Source organism: Bison bison, unplaced genomic scaffold (genome assembly GCF_000754665.1).
Source record: "Bison bison bison isolate TAMUID 2011002044 unplaced genomic scaffold, Bison_UMD1.0 scf7180017864304, whole genome shotgun sequence".
Taxonomy (NCBI): Eukaryota; Metazoa; Chordata; class Mammalia; order Artiodactyla; family Bovidae; genus Bison; species Bison bison.
In genome coordinates this window covers 379,646-400,727 of record NW_011494876.1, presented here as the reverse complement: position 1 = coordinate 400,727, position 21,082 = coordinate 379,646, and the positions used below count along the sequence as shown (strand labels likewise).

General features: G+C 51.8%; 2 protein-coding genes across 8 annotated transcripts in view; one reads left to right on the top strand and one right to left on the bottom strand.

Moving 5' to 3' along the window:
• SLC25A26 (solute carrier family 25 (S-adenosylmethionine carrier), member 26) overlaps positions 1-3,247 on the top strand; it is a 147,660-nt gene extending 144,413 nt beyond the window's left edge. For 4 of the 5 annotated variants that reach the window (XM_010851507.1, XM_010851506.1, XM_010851509.1 and 1 more), the window contains one exon: positions 1,960-2,351. In XM_010851507.1, the coding sequence (XP_010849809.1) occupies positions 1,960-2,077 (118 nt within the window). In that variant the 3' untranslated portion in view covers positions 2,078-2,351. Of the gene's footprint in view, positions 1-1,959 lie in introns of all 5 variants that reach the window. The other variant, XM_010851505.1, reaches the window with a different exon arrangement.
• The window catches only part of LRIG1 (leucine-rich repeats and immunoglobulin-like domains 1), a 115,422-nt gene continuing 97,460 nt past the window's right edge, over positions 3,121-21,082 (bottom strand). For 2 of the 3 annotated variants that reach the window (XM_010851510.1, XM_010851513.1), the window contains exons 10-19: positions 19,522-19,593; positions 18,708-18,779; positions 14,249-14,412; positions 9,398-9,718; positions 7,796-8,077; positions 6,898-7,317; positions 6,345-6,470; positions 5,665-5,814; positions 4,895-5,137; positions 3,121-4,814 (exon numbers count right to left, since the gene is read on the bottom strand). In XM_010851510.1, the coding sequence (XP_010849812.1) occupies positions 4,555-4,814; positions 4,895-5,137; positions 5,665-5,814; positions 6,345-6,470; positions 6,898-7,317; positions 7,796-8,077; positions 9,398-9,718; positions 14,249-14,412; positions 18,708-18,779; positions 19,522-19,593 (2,110 nt within the window). In that variant the 3' untranslated portion in view covers positions 3,121-4,554. The remainder of the gene's footprint in view (positions 4,815-4,894; positions 5,138-5,664; positions 5,815-6,344; positions 6,471-6,897; positions 7,318-7,795; positions 8,078-9,397; positions 9,719-14,248; positions 14,413-18,707; positions 18,780-19,521; positions 19,594-21,082) is intronic. The other variant, XM_010851511.1, reaches the window with a different exon arrangement.

The window sequence follows — 21,082 nt, the reverse complement described above, 5'->3', positions numbered from 1 at the left end:
GCTCACCGCCGCTGCCGAGCCCCTCGCGTGGCGCCCGTTGTGTAGTCTCCCGCGGCGTCCCTCCAGCGAGGCGAGGCTCTGCTCCTGCCCCCATGTCTGGGTCTGGTTGGGGTGCTCACTGGACAAATGACTCTACGTTAAGGCTGTAATGATGTTAACAGACTCAGTTGTCATCTAGTGAAGCAGTAAACTGCTTCCGTCTGCCCCTAGCGTGGAGCAGCTGAACTCATTAGCAGCGGGAGCAGAATGAGACGCTGGCTGTGGAAACAAGTCATGGAGGGAGGCTCCTGTGGCAAATGCGGTTTCCGCAGCTCAGCCCCTGTGCCTTCCTGGCCAGCGCATCTCTTTGTGGGGTGGGGGCTGGAGGCTGGGGGCTGAAATGTTCTCCAGGTCGGAAGGACCTAGGGGCCTCAACGCAGAAATTCAGGGATACCTCATATAGAAACAATTTGCCCGGTGCCGGGCTGAACAGCTTTTTCCTTACAAATGTGTTTTCATCTTCTATAGAATTTTCATGTGGATAAGAAAAAGAGGTTCTCATTTGGGGTATCATTGTAGTTGATGAGTTAAATTCTCAGCTAACTAAACCACCGACCCCCAGAACTCCTCTCGAGTCTCTTTTCCTCAGAAGTGCTGAGGGCTGCGTGATGGGGTTGTCTGAGGAGCAGGGAGCTGGCCTCTCCTGGCAGTTGACAGGGGGCAGCTGGGCAGCCGTGGACTAGGCTGCCCTTTGGGAGGCCTCCTCCCTGTCCAGGTCTTGATGAGTCTCCCTTTAGCTGAGCGTGGAGGTTTCCCAGACTGTCAGGGCTATCTGAGGCTCCCGTTGGCATAATGTATGTATTTTCAGCTTTCCTCCCTAGATCTGACCCAAATTATTTTTAGTAGTGAATTCATTAGTTCTGACTGTATAATTTTGTTTTCTGCGTATACAAGTAATACTGTTGGTAAAAAGGCTCAATTATTACAGACACTAGGCGAGGAAAGTCTCCTCAGGAAGTTGAGGACATGTCAGCCGTGTTTGGGACTTCTTTTAGAACCCTTTTGTCTGTCTTCCACGTGAGTCCTGTGGACGACCTTATTTTTCAGTTGCAGAATCTCCCAGGTTTGTCTCCTGTACCAGAATCTGTAATCCGAGAGTGGGTTCTTTGCAGTTTTTGTTTCATCAGTGAAACCACGATGACCATCTTTGAACAAATAACTGTGCGTTGCTCTGGGAGTGTATTAAACAATGATTGCCCAATTTACAACCCCAGTAACATCGTTCTTTTACTTTGCATTTCTTTGCTTATTCCAAAGTTGCAACTTTGATGGTGACTGGCCTTTCCTAGTGCCTGGGGACAAAACCTATAATGAGGTGCTGTTCCCCTCCCAGCTGAAACAACCCATCTGTCTTGCCCTTCATTAGAGGAGAAAGAAAATGGGATCCATGGAGATTGGATTCCCCAAGTGGCATCACATTTGTGGGGATTTAAGGACAAAATGGGACCGAGTGAGTCACCGGGAGGAACGGGATAATCACTGGAAATCTCCCGAAACACCCAGGGCCCACTTCAGGTTTAAGGTGTTGGGGGGCTCCAGCCTTCCCCAGGAGCCAGCTCATTGACAGCTTTATTAAAAAGTCCATTTCATCGTCTCTCAAAGACAGAAATGGTGTGAAAGTTAACAGAACTCTTGTGGGGATCGAGTTAGTTTGGACTAACTGCTGGACTTAGTGGTGGGTGCTCACAAGTAAGCTCTGTTTGGTATTCGGCCACTTTAGCCCTCAAACAGCTGGGCTCCAGCTTCAGCAAGTCTACTTGGGAATGTAAGTGCCATTCTGAAAGGAAAAACACACATATCTAAAGTGCTGTGTGGGGTTTAATGAGCGTGGTGTGTTAAGTTGAGCAAGCTGTGGGTGTTGGAATTCCACCTTTTTTATACACACAATTTTAAAAAATCTTTCCTCTTGCCTCCCACCAGATTATTTGCAGGTGTCTTCCCTCGCATGGCAGCCATCAGTCTGGGAGGTTTCATCTTTCTTGGTGTTTACGACCAAACTCGCAGCTTTCTGTTGGAACTTGGCAGAGAGAGCCCCTGAATCAGAGATGGCCCCTGCCTTCAAGAAAGGATCCTGCTGTGAGAAGAGTTTCCCTTCCAGTGAGCAGCTGTCCAGCCATCTGAACAGCAAGACACAGTGCGGAGTCCAGTCCCGCTCGGGTTACAACATGGAGGACACGTCTTCCGTGCTGCAGGCTGGCTGGGGTGACATCATCGGCTCGTTTGCCAGAGTTGAGAGAAAAATGATGTCCACAGTGGTACTTTGAACGTTATTTTTCTCAGAACCCCTTAATAAATAAGCATGGTAATGCTGAGTCCGGGCCCTTTCAGAGCCTTCATTTGATCTGTATCTGATCTTTCATTTCCTGCCACCTGATGGTAGCGTCAGCCAAAGGCAGGGCTGGTTACAATTTTAAAAGAACGGCTAGAAGGAGACTTACGGAAAAGGCTGGGGATGTGGGTGGGTTTTTCCCCTGGGTTAATTCCAATTGCATGAGCTTACAGCTTTGTGTAAAAAGAAGGAATTACAGGAGCACGGCAAGCATCCTTGCTGGGTGACCAAGCTGCTGGTCTTCATGACCATCAGATTTCACCTATAAAAACACACTTGTATTGTACAGAGAGGTGTCTTGTGAGAGAGAACCCAGTCTCAGCTCAGTGACTAGGTGCGCCGTCACTGACTTCTCTCACTATTTCAGACTCAAAGCAAGGGCTGGGGCTGGCTTTGGAAACAGGGTGGTTTCATCCTTCCTAATCAGTAAGGTTCACTGTTAGGCATTTTAAGCTCTATACTGGAACTCGAAGATATGAAGTGAGAAGGTCACCATTTTGGAGCTTGACTATAATAAGCTCCAGGTGTTAGAAAAATTCAGAGAGAAATCTTAGGAATCTAGTGCTGGCATGTCTTCCCCGGAGCAACAGTATATAGTTGCTTTGACTAAAATTTTTTTCCTTTTCAAGAAGTAAAAGGGTAATTAATTAAGGCAGGATGACTCCCTTACAAAGGCAGTCTCTGGAATTAAAGAGGATGAAGCACGGCTGGTTAACAACGTAGGTAGAAAACAACCCACCACACACTTAACATGTTATAAATGAACCTTTATTAAAGACACTTCAATGCCATTTGTTAGACACTTCAATATTTTACATGTTTTTCAATGTACATTGTACCAAAATTTCTATAAATAAATAACTTTGTACATAAAAGTAATACTTCCTCTTTCACATTGCCTCTCAGAAGCAGCAAATTCACATACTTTGTGGAAGTAACAATCAGCTAACTGTTGAGAACAGAATTCTAGGTGTGCTTACCTGGAGCAGTGGTGACACCTGACAGTGGAATTTAACAAGGTGAGTAACCATTCCATCAGCACGGCCCCCTTCAGCTTTTTGGCTAAAGGAGCTTGGCTTTCTGAGATTTTTTAAGGACCTTGTTTCAATGTAATTTTTCCTGAAATACACATTGGCACTCACAAGATGGTTAGCAACAGGTCTCAAAAAAAGTGCAAAAATACCCAAAACCCAGGACGAGGGGCTGATCTCTGAGAGTCCAAGCCCAGGGCCATCTGGGCGAGGGAAGGACATGGCCAGGCCTGCTCTGGATTCTCAGTGGAGACATATGAGCCCTGAAAAGAGAGGACTCGGGTTTTTTCCTCCCCTAAGGCCAATGTAATATTAATTATATCGGCAGAACTACAACATCACTATTGAAAAATCCACAGGTACCAACACCATCAGCAGCCTCTATCTTATTAAAAAGCCTCAAATGACCATTGAATGATACTGACAAGACCACATCTGCCTTTCTCACAGAAGGAAGAAAGGCATCCTAATTGTTGGAGCCAATTGCTTGTAGTGGATTAACAACCTATATTCCACCTCTTAGAGAAAGAACTGAAACCTACGAGAACACCTTCACCGTGAAGGAATGTGACGTCTGCCCCTCCGAGCTCTACGGGGAGGTCCCCGCAACGCTGTCCACACACAAGCAACCACGACAGGAAGTTGCTTCCACTGCAGACACAGCCTCTGGTGGTAAAGCATCCCAGGGTCTGTACCAAGCCAAGAGCGCCTCCTTTCCACCCACCACCAAAACCTCCTGTGAACAAATGTGGTTTGTAGCTTCAAGGAACTCCATCCATGCATTAAAGCACCAGAACTATCCCCCCCTCCAAAATTAAACAGCAACCAGGTATGAAAAATAATATTGTCAACATCGTACGATTTTTGTTTCTGTTAACCATGCACTAAAGATTAAAATAGCCTCTGTAAAAGATATATATAATATATATGGCATCTCTGAGAACTCTTATGTACAAGGGTACCAAATACTCCTCTACCTTTTGTACACGCTAGCCTCTTGCATTTCTGTGCTTCCACTGCAAGTCCTTTCAGACTCTTGCCGCTCCACGTGGAGGTGACAACTATGTACAAATCAGTGATGCCCGAAGCCAGGCTCCCTCGCGGCCTCACCCACCTCTCTTCTGCAGACGCCATGAGAGCCGAGGTAGACAAAGCCTAGCTTTTCGGTGCAAACAGCAGTGGTGTGCTCCGTCTCCCGGGGGACTGTCCTGTCAGGGGGGTGGACTCGGAACCAGAGTCACAGGCTTGGGGGATGTGTCCGTTGGAAAGAAGCAAGTGCTGACCTTCACCAGGCACGTCAGGGGAGCCCGAGGCAGCGTCTGCGAGCTCAGGCTTGCCTGCAGTTAACACAGATGAAGGCTGGAGGTCTAAGGAGTCCGGCTCACACAGCCGTGCTAGAGTCCAAGAGGATGCCCCTAGCAGGGGAGAAAGGAGAGGCCACGTCAGCCCAGCCACACCCCCACTGAAGGGTGACCCTCAAGAGATAGACCATTACCTTTGCCATCGAGAGGCGCCGCGGGCCTCTTCAGGGCGGCCCGCGTTCTGTCGTGGTTACTGGGGTAGAGGGGCCCCCTGCTCGGATGCAGTGCAGAGTGCGGGTGCTCACTCAGGCTGGGCTCCTGGCTGCTTGGGGTTCCCGGCTGTCTGCTGTCCCCAGGCTGAAGGCGGCAGGCTGGCTCCTGGGAGTAAGCGTGCGCATCGGCGCTGCAGTCACCGCACCCCACTGGGCCGCCGCGCTCTGTGGATGAGACAGAACCGTCACTGGACTACTCTGTGGGGCCCGAGCCCTGCTCTCACCTCTGTAGACACCTCCCCTCCCAAGTCCGTTCACGGAAAAAGGACTGTGGCCAGCACCCAGCTATTTGTGAAGAACAGAGGTCTTCTATGTTGAAATGCTTCAGATTAATTTCTTAATCAGAGTGTGAACTGATACACTCTGATCCCAGGGGAAAATCCAGTGTGCATGACGTGTTGTGCAGGGTCAGACATCTAGTGTCAGAGTGGCCCTGGTGAAAAGGCACCTCAATTTGTCACTTAAAAATCTAAACTCATGCTTAACACACCGTAGTATTACGTAAGAGACCTCCTATTCTGGAATTTAAAAAGAAGCAGGCCACACTTCCTGTTTATAGAGTGGCTGCCAAATTCTGAGATAGTTTGACATCAATTATTTGTCTCCCCCCACAACTTTCATGTAGTGAGTAGGTCAACTCAAATTTTGATTTCAAGAGCTAAATACTTTTTCCTGAGGAAAACTTCTCATACCCATTGTCTTCTGGGGACCGGGTGGGCCATCAGCCTTCTCCACCACTTTCCAGGGCTCCTTGGTGAACCCGACGCAGAACTTGGGCTGCCTGCAGATAACACCGTGAGCTTCCACCTCGGGAAAGAGGCCTGCATCTCTTGGACAAACACCTGCAACAGACTCCCATCCGGTTAGACGCCCTTCCTCTGAGGTGGGCTTAGCGCTTCAGATGATGCTGTGTGAAAAGAACGGGCAAGGCGACCAGCACAGGGACACTATTCAAGAGGTTCCCAGGGGTTTGTTCCTGGGCTGAGGCCCCTTTTCTAACACTGCCGTCACACCAGGCAGGCCTTGGGTGCCATGACAGTGAGCAGTTCTTGGTTTGGATAAACTCACTCCAAACCACTGCTCTGTCTTCCCCCGTTTCTGTGGGCACTTCCTACTCTGAGAGACTGAAGAGCAGACCTGGGCAGTCTCCCTGCTCCAGGGATGGGAGTGGGGTGTGTCTCTGAAGCAGTCTTGTCCTCTGCTGCTCTTACTGCAGGCAGTCCTACCTTATCCAGATTAGGAGACGGTAAACCCAACAGAGACCTTGTGGAACTTGCACAGGTTAAGTCCCCAAAGACCCACCAGTAGACTTGAGTCACCCGAGCTGCCAGATCCCTGTGCTTAAGAGGATGCGCCCGGGCTGAGGCCCTACCGTTGCTCTCCAGATGCCCGTTGGCCTGGTGGCCACCTTCCATCCTGACCATAGTCTCCTGTCGGTCCGAAAGCGTCCCCTGAGAAGAGAGGTAGCTCGGAACATCTGGGGGCACGATGGTTTCATCTGCAAGGAGACAAGATGGTCACCCACCAGGGGTCCTGACCCTTTGTGGTGATGACACAAGCAGACTTGGGCACCGGGCAGCCTCTGTAAAGCTGTGCAGAGACACTGCGTAGCATCTGTGCCCTGGAGAAGCCCTCCTAGCACCTGCTTAGCCTGACTTTACCCAGCTATTGGGAGAGATGTCAGTCTCCCTTCTCATCACCATGCCCCAAGAGAAAAACAGCCTGGTGAAATCCCTGCAGCCACAACCCACCACACAGCAGCAAAGCCCAATGGCTCAGAAAACTGCACAGTTTGTAATGGACTTGCATTAAGAGTATTCCCATTAAAATGTGCTATTCTCAGAAAATGGTGTCATTCTGTGGCCTCCTTCCCAAACATCCTGGCTGTTCCCCTCCCTTGAGTCCCCTCGGCCACGGCGGCTCACCTGTGTTCGTGACGCTGTACTCCTCGCTCTTCTTCCTGGTCTGGTAGATGATGCACACCCAGACGAGGGAGGTGAGCACGATGCTGCACACCACGGCGATGGTGAAGATGCCCACGGTGGTGCCGTCCTTCCTGCAGCCCGGGGTGGGCAGGACGCTCAGCTGGCTGTGCGCGCGCTCCGTGCCCAGGGCGTTGGACATCTCGCAGGTGTAGCGGCCCGCGTCCTCCAGCACCACGTTCTGAACGACCAGCAGCTGGTTGCCGGGGGTGAAGTGGTGGCGTTCGGTGAGGCTCAGGGGCCGGTCCCCCTTGAGCCAGGTGATGCGGGGCGGAGGGCTGCCGGCCGCCTTGCACTGCAGGGCCACCGTTTCTCCCACTGACACCACGCGGTCCTCCAGCGGCACCGCCAGGGACGGGGTCTCTGCAAGAAAGGGGGGGGTCACCGCTTCTGTGGGCCTTGGCTGTTCTAGGTCTGTCTCCTGAAACAAGGACAGTCCAACGCATCATGCAGCGCCATCTGGAGCTTTTATCAGGGTGTCTAGGTTTTCTACCAGAGGGACCAAGCCGTGCTGTCTGGGGATGAACTGACCTCAAGCCACAGAACCCCCGTGGTTCTCACAACGCCCGGTGACAGGCCCACGTCTGTCCCTCCTGACCCACCCTGTCTGCCTGAGGAGAGGGCAGTTCTTCAGAGTGTCTTAAACCTAAGCCCTGTGGAGACTCTTAATTCGATGGCTTTTTTCTTAAGAGCGGGAACCACTTGTTTTGCTTTAAGTAAAAACCGCCTCTTGCACTCCCCTACCCCAGGCTTCGTAGGACAGTCTGAGAACCCTGCCTCTGGGTCCCCATTGATGTGTAAGAAAATCCCTCACACACACACACGTACTCAGCGTACCAACCTAGGACAGTCAGGGTGGCATTGGCCGAAACGGAGCCAGCCGAGTTCTGGGCAGTACAGCTGTAGACCCCCATGTCGCCTATCTTCACATCCGTGATGAAGAACACGTCGTCGTCCGGCATGACGTGCATGCGGCGCTCCCGAGCGGCGGGGAAGTCCGTGCCTCCGTCCTTCTGCCAGGCGATCTGGGGGTTGGGGTGGCCGGTGGCGGCACATTCGAGGCGGGCCGTGGTGCCAGTCCGGATGGCGATGTCGTGGGGCATTTTGGTGAAGGAAGGGAACACTGCAGGGCAGACAGAGTCGTCTGTGGAACGCTGGGTGCAGAGGCCAGGAGCGGCTTCTGTCGGACTGACTCCCCCACTCCTGAGTGTCAGCTTGCCACTCACCGCCCTTCATGCAGTGTCCACCTAGGACTGCCCCCACCCCCACTGGAACCAGGAGCAGGGCTTTCTGAGCGCCGCTGACCGCTCCTGCTGCACGGGCAGCAGTTGGCACCTCCTCTCACCACGCACACGAGGTTGGCTTGAACCCCTTCAATGGAAGGCTCCCCTGAAACGTCCTACTGTCTGTCCTGTGGTGACCAGTCTGTATAGGGATACCCCATAAGTGCCAGGGCCTGATGCCTGCCTGCCGGGTTTGGTCACCCTGAGGGAGCCTGAAAAACAAGAACATCTGCTCCTGCCAGGTGCTGTAGCAGGGAACGTGACATGCCTTCACCCTGGAGAAGGCAAGAGGATGGCTCTTCCATCTTGAAGAAAACCGATTCAGGAACCTTGGTGCTGGAACCATTTAACTGTAGATTTAATAAATCAGGAGAATCTTGCTATGTTGCAGGGCAGGGTGCTATTAACTGCTCAAGCTATCTACCTCTCTTTCTACCCAAAACTCACTACAACAAACAGCAGCCCTGAGGACAGCCATCTTGACAGGCTCTAGAGCTGGCTGCCGAGTAAAAAATCCTTGTCAGACACCCGCAAGACCGTTCTGCTCCCAGCTCACTGGCCTACAGCTCACTGGCCGGGCCCCGCCCGGGCTGGCCACCAGCCCCAATGCTGGGTCATCTCCTTGGAGGGCAGCGGCTTCCCCAGGATTGGGGTGCACTTGGAATCTGGCTGCCAGGCATCTTGGGCTGAGGACGATAATAAGTGGGGGGAAAAAAAGAAAATACAACAGTTGGCCCTACCTACAATGTACTTTAATGAAAGTGAAGTGAAAGTTGCTCAGCCGTGTCTGACTCTTCGTGACCCCATGGACTATACAGTCCATGGCATTCTCCAGGCCAGAATACTGGGAGTGGGTAGCCTTTCCCTTCTCCAGGGGATCTTCCCGACCCAGGGATTGAACCCAGGTCTTGCGCATTGCAGGTGGACTCTTTACCAGCTGCACCACAAGGGAAGCCTACTTTACATAATAACTGCATTAAAAAAAAAATCACTCCAAAAGACTCCACTAAGAATAAACCCTACAATCTGCTACTCCTGAGCCCACGCCAGGCCACAGCGTATGACAGAATGACACCTCCCATCCTGGTCATTTCCAGATGGCAGAGCAGCCCCGAGCGTGGCTCTGCAGGAGCCGGACCCCCAGGAGGAAGGCGGCGTACCGTGCACGGTGAGCTTGGCCTTGTGTGAGTAGGAGGAGCCGAAGTGGTTGGTGATGACGCACTGGTAGCGGCCCTCGTGCTCGAAGCTGAGGCGGCGCAGGTGCAGGACGGTGGTGTACTCCATCACCTCCCCGTCCTGTGCGCGCACGTGGGCGAAGTTCTCCATGTCGGCGTTGGCCAGCGCCTCGTTGTCCTTTTTCCAGGCGAACGTCATCGGGGAGCTGCTGCTGCTGGCAGCCGAGCAGGTGAAGCGGACGTCCTTGCCCACCACGGCTGTGATGGTCTCTGGCTGGGTGATGATCTGGGGCTTTGGCAAGTCATCTGCGGTGAGAAGAGCCAGCTGTAAGGCACTGTGACCCCTTCAGGACATGGGGACCAGCTGTGGTTCTCATGAACAAGAAAGTCAGACCTCAGGGGCTCCCTGAGCACCCTCAGCTCTACCAAACACTGTCAGGGACGTGCACTGTGGTGATCCAGTAACAGCTCCACGAACAGTGATCCCTCCATGATCACACCCCTTGATTACAGGCACATCCACCAGTGCTCAGTTATCAAACAGCCCTCAACTTCCCTAAGGCTACAGCTTTACTCACTCATGGTCAGAGAAAACTCACAGAGCACCATGAACCACTGTGAATGCAGAGCACCCCCACCCTTCAAACTTTACTCCAAAGGGAGCAGGGTATGAAGTATCTCCAGAACATCACTTACTTCCCTCGTAGCTCAGTTGGTAAAGAATCTGCCTGCAATGCTGGAGACCCGGGTTTTGATCCCTGGGTCGGGAGATCCCCTGGAGAAAGGGATGGCTGCCCACTCCAGTATTCTTGCCTGGAGAATCCCATGGATAAAGGAGCCCGGGCTACAGTCCATGGGGTCGCAACTTAGAGACTAAACTTAGAGACTAAACCGCCACCACCAGAACACCAGAATAATGGCTTGTGAAAATGTGCACCTCTATTAAAGCAGTGAGACCATTAGCAAAAATGATCACCATCAGCTTTTTTGGAATCTTAGGAAACTGGTAACAACCCATGGAGTGCTGCTTCAAGAAAACACTTGAAGAAAAGTGACCTTTCTGGCATAACTTACCTGAGGTCCCACTCCTCTCTCCCCAGCTCTATGGCAGCATTAAAACCCCACAAGCCTAGTAACTAGTGAGGCGAGCAGGATGGGCTGGGCACGCCCACAGAAGCTGCATTTACTTGGCCTGGTACCGTCTGCTCAGCAAGGGGAGCCCTGGCCCCGGGGCATGTGGTAAAAATAACCAGCAGTCAGTGCTGAGGCAGGAGTATTAGTTGGAACCATTAAGAGGGGTGGCCAGGAGATTGCAAAGGAAACCGGGTGAGTGAAATGTCACCAGTGGGCTCTGAAGAGGCTCGGGACATCTCTGAGGACCTAGAAGGCTACCTGCATGTGCAGGACTAGGCCTGTGCCCAGGAAGGACCTGAGAGAGTGCAGATTTCTTCCCTGTGACCCGCATCGAAGATCAAACAGGAAGTGATAGCACATCCCCAACACATATATGTCCATAGACCGCGAAGACTGAAGATGGCAGTACTCCCGAAATTAATCTAGAGGCTCAATGCAATCCCTGTTTCAAAATCCCAGCTGTCTCTATTGCATAAACTGACAAGATTATGGGGACATCGGAGGGAGCCGTAATAGTGAAAAGCAACAAGACCAAAATTGGAGGACTATGTACAAGCTAATAAAATTGTGAAACTCTCAAAGGAAAATACAGGCGTAAATCTTTGTGACCTTGTCTGTGGTAATAGCTTCTTAGATAATGACATCAAAATACAAACGATAAACGAAAAAATTAGACAATCAAAATTTAAAAACCTAACTAGCCCACAGAATGGTAGAAAATACTGGCGTATCTTAATCCTGCTGAGGATTTAGTATCCATAATACATAACGAACTCTTATAACTCAACACTGAAAAGACAAATGACCAATTAAAACATGGGCAGAAGATGTGAGTAGCCAGTTTTCTAAAGCAGACATACATATAGGTCCGATGATACGCATATGCAAACAAGCTCAACCTCATTAGGGGATGCAAATGAAAACAACAGGGCGATTCCACTTCGACTAGTAAAACTGAAAAGGCAGTGACAAGTGCTGGACAGGGGAGCCTGGCGTGCTGCAGTCTGTGGGGTCACAAAGACTCGGACACAGCTTTGTGACTGAACAGCAAGCGTTGAGAAAGGGAAGCGAGACTCCTCATGCGTTGCTTGGGGGCGTGTGAAGTGGTGCAGCCACTTCGGGAAGCAGTTTGGCAGCTCCCACATGACCCAGCAGTTCCATTCCCGGTATAAACCCAAGAGATTTTACATAAAAACTCGTACATGAATTTTCACAGCAGCGTTATTTATAGTAAACAAAAAGTAGAAAGCAACCTGATGAATGGCTAAATGGATAGCCATGCACTAGAATATTTGTTCAGCCACTTAAAAAATAATGAAGGACTGATACATGGTGGGGCGGGGCGGGGGGAGGAAGACAAAAAAACTACACTAAGTGAAAAAGGCTAGTCACAGATGACTATATATAGGATTCCAGTTACACAAAACATGCAGAAGAGGTAATCCTAGAGACCTGATGCACAGGGGTGGTGGCGAACGTGTTTGGGGTTTCTTTATGGGTCATGAAAATGTGAAATTAGTAATGAGGCTTACATGACTATTCCATATTTTAAACACCATTGACTTGTACGTTATTTAGAGGGGTAAATTTTATATGTAAATTATACTCCTCTTTTAAAAAATAGCTTTAGTGAAATACAACTTTCTTACAATACCATCTGCCTGTTTAAAGTGGACAATTGATGGTTTCGGTATGTTCACAGGTACATGCAACCCGCATCACGGTCCATTTTAAGAACATTTTCATCAGCTCAGAAAGAAACTTTGCATCTTTTAGCTATCATCCCTTCTCCCTCCAGCCCTCCCCAGCCCTAGGAAACCAACTAATCTACTTTCTACCTCTAGAGGTTTTCCTAGTCTGGAGATTTCACATGAATGGAATCATATACCGTCTTTTGTGACTGACTTGTTTCACTCAGATTGCTTTTCATGACCTAATAATACTCCTAATTGTATGCTTATACCACATTTTATTTACCCACATAGGCATGTGGGTTTCCACTTTTTAGCTAGCATGAATAACAGTGCTATGAACATCCACGTACAAGCTTTGCTATGGGCATACATTCTGTTTCTCTTTGGAACTTACCCAGGAGTGGAATTGGTGGTTCATATAGTATCCGTGTTGAACTGTTTGACAAGCTGTTTTTCCAAACAGCTACACCATATTGCATTCCCACCGGACGCGTAGGCGGCTTTGGGGTTCTCCCCATTCTCACCAACCCTTGTTGGTGTCTGACTTGGATTCTAGCTCCTAGTGGGTGTGAAGTGGTTACATTTCCATTGTATTAAAAAGGAGTGGGAGATTCCCACAGAGCTTGAAATTTTGATCTTCTGCCAAGTGTTTCCATGATTCCCACTGGTACTTGACGATTGTCTGAGTGGGAGCCTGAGCAAAAACGTGATGGTGGCTCTCAGAAATGGGTCCTGAGTGCTGCAGCCCAGGACCCACCTGCCAGGGCCACAGGCCAGAGACTGGGCCCAGCATGTCCCAGGTCCTACCTCAGCTCGTAGTCACCAGGAAAGACGATGCCCCATAGCGGGCCAGAGGAAGGGGGCAGAAAGTGCAATTTCAGGGAGCTCTACGGGAACAGAACGGTCAGGGACCAGGAACCTGAGAACCGTGGAGGTCGTGGCTCTTCTGTCCTAGAGTATGGGAGCCAAGCATGTGGTCCCCGTGAGAAGCACCGACAGTAGGGACGGCTGGCTCGGGGGCTGCTGCCACACTGCCGGACTGGCTCAGGAGGAAGGCAGGAAGCCTGCTGTCAGAAGTGGTGGGGGTGGTGGCGGGTGGGTGTGTGGAAGGCGGGCACCTCCACCTTGACATCCCCAGGTGCACTGCTTACTGCTGTGCCCAAAAGTAAGAGAGAGAAGTGTACCACGGGGGTCCCCAGACCCTACCTTCGGGAGCTCCTTCCCCAGAATGTCATCCCCAAGGTTCCGGGCAGACCAGGGGGACAAGAGGCAGCAGGACGCACACCTGCCCGGCACTTCCGCTCCTAGAGCAGAAACCAGCAACTCACCTCTTGCTGTGACTACATCTTCCTGACCACAAGGCTGCATATCCCTGCGTGGTGCCTGTGTGCACATGTGTGTGAGCACACGTGCATGTGTCCAGGTGCTCACCATTTCCTGTGCTCTCTGCAACCAAACCTGGATCCCGACCACCCCTCGTCAAAAAGATGGCAGGACCAACATGCCATCAGAAGGAAAAAAGTGTGATTCCAGTGCTTTGGAGACGCAGCAAGAGTGCAAGTCAACACGAAGGAATTATTTTTACTGCAGCAACTGTTCTCCTGAGACTCGTTCTTCCTGTATTTAACCTTTCATTCTTGGGGTTGGAAAGAAACACACAGGAAAACCCCAGCCTCGTACACCGAGTAAATTTGCAGCTAAGCCTGGGCACCAGTGCCATCCTGAAACAACACAGCTACCTTCCTGTAACTGATTATTCGCCGTGTAACTGAACCAGCTCCTGCTCGCCCCTGATTAAATGCATGCACTCTGACAACCACATAATGAGGCGATGGCCCCGTAAATATGACGTGTGGTTTTGGTGGGAAATGAACTGTATCCAGCAGCTGACAGGTCACCGCGGGCTGGGCTGACTCTCATCACAGCAGTCCCTCCCATAATGAAGTTTCGCCCGGCCTCCGTGCCCTTGGTGAAAAAGAAAAACACCAAATTGCAAAGACTGTCTTACCGCACACAAAACTCTCCGGCGGCACGGAGAAGATGCTCTGGCCCTTCAGCGCCTCTGGGTGGGCACAGGTGGCCGTTACGAAGCTCTGCAGTGTCCTGCCAAGCAGCCAGGGGGGCAGCCATTTGAGCTGGCAGTCACACAGGAAGCTGTCACTGCTGATGTGGCTGAAAGCGAGACGAAGAGATGAAAGGGTCACGTGAGGTGCGACCGCACGGAAGGGACACCCCCTCACCTGTGCCTGGAATGACCCTCCCCTCCAGCCAGCTCTGGCTGTGCATGTCGGCAAGCTCGAGTGGGAGATGCTTTCTCTCACAGTTCCTCTCCAGCGACCTAGAGCTGTGCGTACAGTCTACCGGGAGACTGTGAGCAACAGCAGCTTCTCGCTCAGCAGTTTAGATTCCGTGTCATGAACAAGCCACGGTGACGCTGACCCTGCTGGTCTAAGGCCCCACACTTCAGGTAGCCGCCATCTAGACGTCACATGTGTTCTATCTGCGACAGCCACCGTGCTCAGGGGACCCCAGGGACGTGGTCTCCTGGCCTCTGACCATCCAGATGGGAACAGCGTGGCCTGTGTGTGTGAAGTCACTCGGCTGTGTCCCACTCTTTGTGACCCCATGGAGAGTAGCCCGCCAGGCTCCTCTGTCCATGGGGTTCTCCAGGCAAGAATACTGAGTGGGCTGCCATGCTCTTTCCCACCCTCATATAGGACAGACTTGGAGCTTCCAAGCTCAATCCAAGAGTGAGATCTAAATTCTGAAACAAGTCTCAAGAAGGGCTCTTTTCCTGTATGACTGCTGTGTTTTTATCTGGCAGAGCTGCAGGTTTTGTTGCATCCAAATATCAGCCTCACCAGCGCGCTCCCCTCTTGTCTGTATATTTATCTCCACACCAGCGCTGCTCAGGAGGCCGGCAGGAATCGGCTCCGCTCCCTAAATAGTGCTTGTGAGTTAATTGCCACTGCCCAGGGAGCATGGGAACGCACAAGCTGGGTTTTGTGAGGTTCCAACCAAAACAGAGAATATTTTCTTTTTCATTTCTCAGCAACTAAGGATAAGCTTTTTCAACAGAAATCGGAATCGCCATCTCAGCGGACATTCCTTCCTGAGGAGTCACTAGAAGATAAGTCAGCCGAGGAGCAGACCTGCCCTGTTCCTGGAAGACCTCGGGCCATGAGCTCAAGAGTGGAGGTCAGCCTGCCACGAGAGTGGAGACGGAGGCTTACTACATGGGCTTTCCTGGAGTGCACGGTCCCAGGTACATGATGACAAAAAGGGGGTGCCGAGATGCTCAGAAATTCCAGTAATGTCACATGGGCCGCTTTTAGAGCAATACCCGTCCGCTACCCTGCCCCCCATATTCCGTAGCCCCTTCTTCATTTTCCTGTATGCAGAGAAGCCATCAAATCAGTCAACAGCCAGGTGGGATGAACCTGAAGGCAGAGAACCCACGGCTGACAAAATATGTAAAACCTGCTCTTTGCTCCTGTTCCTCACCATTCCCAGATGAGCTGGGCGTCTTCACTTATTAAAATAATCTGGGGAAGTGATTTCTCAAGACCGAAATAATTGAGATCTGAGCCATTATAACTGGGATATTGCCCATATTACACCTTAACATCAACACTAGGTTTTGTATCTGTATTTGATGGGGGAGAAGGCAATGGAACCCCACTCCAGTACTCTTGCCTGGAAAATCCCATGGACAGAGGAGCCTGGTGGGCTGCAGTTCATGGGGTCGCTAAGAGTCGGACACGACTCAAGCGACTTAGCAGCAGCAGCAGGGCTATGCTTAGCACTGTCTGGAGAGTTGCTCTGTTGCGGGGTTCCCATAGGTGTTGCTCTGTTGAGGGTTTCCTACAGGTACCAGGAGGGCCTTCACAGCTAAGCGTGGACAAACAGCCAATTCCCACCCCACATCTGGAGAGTTGTCTGGAACAGCGGTTGTAGAGGTGCCACCAGGCACCATAAAACTGCTCAGCATGGGTGAAGAGCAGAAAGGGGCTCCCCACTGTTGGGGGGCCATCCGGAGTGGCTGCCCCTTCCCACAGGGAGGCTTGGGCACTGCACATGAATGTCTAAGGGAGATACTGGCCATTACTGGGAGCCTTTAGGCCTTCACGTTGGGGACAGGGATGTGTTTCATTTGAACACACAAACAAACTGGAGAAAACACACCTGACTTTTCTCCCTGATCAGAAACGTTTTTGGAAAGGGTTAAACCTCACGTCACACATGCAGGGCATTTGCTGGCCCAGCTTCCTGGAGAATTTCACCTCCTCCTCCTGTTAAAACCTCTGCAGATGGAAGCCTCGAGACCTCAGAAGACACTGGGTGCTCAGGATGGACAGAAGGCTGTCCTAGAGAATTTAGGACTAACAGCACAGAAGGAGAGGCATGGAGGCAGACACCAGGGACACCGACCTTCCCTCCACACACACACACACACCACCTCCAAGACCAGGCCTAGCTTGAAAGGCCAGATTGGGGGGGTCACTGGTGACCCCAAGACTCTGCAGCTCCTTGCTGCTAACAAGCACGGCCGTCCTGGGCTCCTGCCTTGCAGCCACCCCAGCAGTCTGCTGGCTTCCATCATGCATTTTCATGACTCCAAGTGTGTTTCTAATCATTGCTTGTGGAAATTTACCCAGAGGATGACTAAGTGCACGGCTCAACCTGCCTTGATCCGATGGGGGAAGAAAATGACCAAGTGGGATTACCCATTTCTCCCATCAGAGGGCTGGGCCCAGGGCCAGCCCCTGCTGGGTACATGCAGGAACTGGTGGGAAGCACAGGCAGGGGCCCAGGCTGAGCCTCCAGAACCAAAAGCAGCATCTGGGGGACAGGGGCGGGGGGGAGTCAAGCACCTGGAGGGGTCCAGTCGTTCCCAGATAGAAAACCCTAAGGAAACCTGAGTTTTTAAGAGGCCCAAAGGAAATTCTTCTCTCCTTGTCCTGCTGTCTTTCCCTCAAAACACCCTCTTCCCTTTAATCAGGTTGTTTTTACTTCCAGCACTATATTTGGAAAGTTTAAAAAACAGGAATGCTGGAAGAAATGTACAGTGAAAACACAACTTAGATTCTACAATGAATGCTTTGTGATGCTTTCTTTATCATGTATTTCTCCCCATGTCCACCCTTCCACCAACTCTTGTTCTAAGATCATGGCCCTTCTGAGAAACAGCACAACCCGACAGGCAGGAAGCTCACAGGACACTAGGCATCATGAGGCCAGTGTCCGGCTGCCTGCCTCCCCTCACTAACGTCCTTCCCAGGGGAACGTCGCTGAGGCCTCTTCCTGCTCTCCTTTCCAACCATGGAGACTATGCCTCTCTACTGCCCCATTCCCCACTCCCTGCCCCCACCGAGGGTCCAGCAGGAGGGTCCTCAGGAACGAGGATGAGCTCAGGGTACAAAGACAGCCATGGGCAATGTGTGACTTTGTCAGCTACTTTAAGAACCCAAAGCTGCACCTCTAGGGAACTAAAGAATTGGATACATGTACAGGAAGAAGAAAGGAAGCTTGGGTGTTGCCACCTCAGTCCTTAGATGAGCTGCTCCACCAGAGGCGCTCTTCTAACCCGCCCCCAGGGCCACGGGGCAGCACTGTAGTGACAGCACCAGCGCCTGCGACGCCACGGGGCCTGGAGACACACGGGAGGCTGCAGCCCGAGTGCATGCGACATCCCACGGGGAGCTCTGCCCTGTCCACAGCCCACCCCGCTGTTCAGAGAAAGCCCTCTCAAAAAAGGCCCTTCATTGTGAGCACACCCTAAAGATGGAAACTTGTCCTTGACGCAATTAAAGGGACGAGTACCCATTTTACAGAAGAGAGTTTCCCATCGTCGACAGCAGTGGGGCGTCAGCTGCAGCCTGCATGCCCACTGCCGGTTTCTGTAAATAAGAATTTACTGGCACGCGGCCACACCCACGCATTTATGTATTATTTATGGCTGGTTTCTGCTCAAGAATCAAGCTGTCATGACAGAGCTCTTGTGGCCCAAAAAGTGGAAACGATTTACTGAGGTCCTGTAAGAAAAAGTGTATTGTCCCCTGATTCAGAATAAGCCCCTAGAGGGCATTTTTTTTTCTAAAAGACAATTTAACTTACAACTATAAATGATCCCAAGTGTGAAAGTAAAGTGTTAGTCACTCAGTCATGTCTGACTCATTGCGACCCCATGGACTACAGCCTGCCAGGCTCCTCTGTCCATGGAATTCTCCAGGCAAGAATACTAGATTGGGTTGCCATTCCCTTATCCAGGGGATCTTCCTGACCCAGGGATCGAACCTGGGTCTCCTGCATTGCAGGTGGATTTTTTTACCACCTAAGCCACCACAGAAGCCTGTAAATGATCACGCAACTGTTTGGTAAAATTAAGCTTACTGCAAATAAGGCACTTCTTACTCTGAAATCCTCTATTCAAGTTAATCTGGGGCCACAGAATCCTGGGTACTTACAGCTCTTTAAGATTCTTCATCTTCACAAAGGCATCAAACTGGACAGATCTGATTGCATTCTCTCCAAGGTTCCTGAAAAGCACCATTCTTTACTTAGGCAAAGAAACTCTAGGTATCCTTCAGGTCAGGCATGTGTGTGAGTTCAGATGCTCAGGGATTTTTCCTGACAGCCCTGGATTCGCTGATGAAGCATGGGCAGTGGGTCACACCCCGTGTCCTGTCCGAAGGCCACCGTAAGTGGCTGTCTTTCACCTATACTGACACAAGCACATGGAGTAACTGGGGAATAAACCAGTCTTAAGGGCAGCATCAAAGCTCGGCTGGGCCTTCTCAGCAAGTCAATATGGAAAACCTTTCCAAAATAATCAAGGTTGCATTTGACTTAAAGACAAACTAAGAATACAGTACCAGAGGCATCAGATGGTGACACTCATCAGCCTCAGGGCTGGCCCTGTCCCCCCAGCTCCTGGCTCAGCCCACTATGTCCCTAAGCCCTGCTGAGCTGCTTAAGGGGAGGTGCCAGCCTGAGACAGGTGAAGGGTCATCAAGGAAGTGGAAGGAGCCCAGGGCCCAAGTCAGTGCCTGGCAAAGGGAGAGAGGAAGGTATTTCTGTGAGCCCCAAGAGGCTATATGTTCGGTAACCGTTGCTGGCACAGGCAAGACAAAAGCCAAAGTTGAAGCTGACTTAGAAGGCAGCAGCCAGCATTTCTGCACAGTCTGTTTCTGGGCTTACAAAGCCGTGGCTGCATCGCCAGTGGCTCCCCCAGCCGCCGCGCCCACAGGCTTGGGGTTGGGGGCCCCGCCGGGTACTCACAGATGCTCCAAGCCTTCCAGCCCCGAGAATGCTCTCTTGGCCACGGACTTGATCTTGTTGCCGAACAGCGTCCTGCGGTTTCCAAACATCCAGAAACAGAGGTGGAGAGGGCGGGAGAGCGACGAGGGAGGTGTGGGGAGAAAGAACACAGAGTGAGGGCGACGCCAGCTGAGAGGTCGGTCGGTCTGGGGAGAGGCAGGTGGGAATCTGACCTGGGCTGAGATGATGTGTCTGAGGCACACAGGCCCTCCCCTTCTGAAACCAGGCACTTTTATCTTTATTAGAACTTAACAGTGATGACAAGTAGGAACTCCATGCTCTGTCTTGCCAAAAAAGGCCCCTTGTGGTGTTAACTGGAAATCACCTCGTCCAACCTGGCTGTCTCCCCAGGGACCACCCACGGGTGGGGGGTGTGTAGCCACAGTCTCACAGGAGAGAGGGTGACTCATCAGGCTCCAGGGAGAGCACGCAGTCAGAATAAAAACTCTTGGAACTAAAGACTACAGCCCACTTCTGAAAACTGCATTCTGGGGATAAAGGTCCCCAAAGGTGGCTGGAAAAGGACAGGACAGTGGGCGAGATGGCAGCCAGGATGTGGCCACACGGAGCTATGCCCCTGCCCACGAGAAGGCCCCTCAGCTCTTCAGCAAGAGCCCAGGTTTCACATGAAGCCAATGGTACGAGGATCATCAAATCCCAGATGGGTCCTCAAAGGTTACCTAACTGACGCCTGTACCTGGACCGCCCACCCAAGAGAGGGGGTGCCCACCTGCTGGCCACTCCAATCACCATCTCAGCAGTGACAGCCAGAGTTTTCTCAAAAACCCAAACCTGGCACCTGCTATACACCTGGAGGACACGCATGCCTCTTCCACAGGCTGTGTGATCTGAAGGGAAATGAGCCTGGACTTGGGGTAAAGGGTAGGGGTGCATCGAGAGTGGCTGGACACTGGGAAGGAAAAGCATCAGATTCCAGATTTCCCTCCTCATTATCAGATGCTCTGATGAGAGCCCACGCCACATGCTCTCCACCTGCTGCTGCACACAAAGCTGTCGGCGAACACCAAGACCATGCTGACACGTGCGGCTCTGTGGCCGTGGTGCTGACCAGAGTTCTGCAAAGGGCAGGTTGGGAAGGATGCAGGCTCCCGGCAGCCAGCGTCCAGGAAGTCTCTGAACCACAGCGTGGGGCAGGGACCCCTAGGCACCAGTGCAGGTGCTCAGGGCAGAAAGCCCTAGAGAAAGGCAGGATTCTTCGTCCAGATCCACCAAGCATCAGGGGGATGATCGCCGGTAAAGCCCAGCCCCGCTTCAGACCTGTGTTAGGACGGGGCCCAGGAGGGACAACAAGCACCAACCCCTCTCTGGAAAGAGAAACGTGAGGCTTGAAGGAAGCCAAAGGTGGCAGGGCAGCCTGCTGCTGCCCGCCACATGGACCCCAAGCCTCCACCTCATTGCAGAGAGTTCCTGGGGCCATGCAGGCGAGGACCACGAGGCTACCTCCAAGAGACGGGGTCACAGGCCCCGCGGACCCAGCTAGCGCCAGGCACGGCCTCCACCT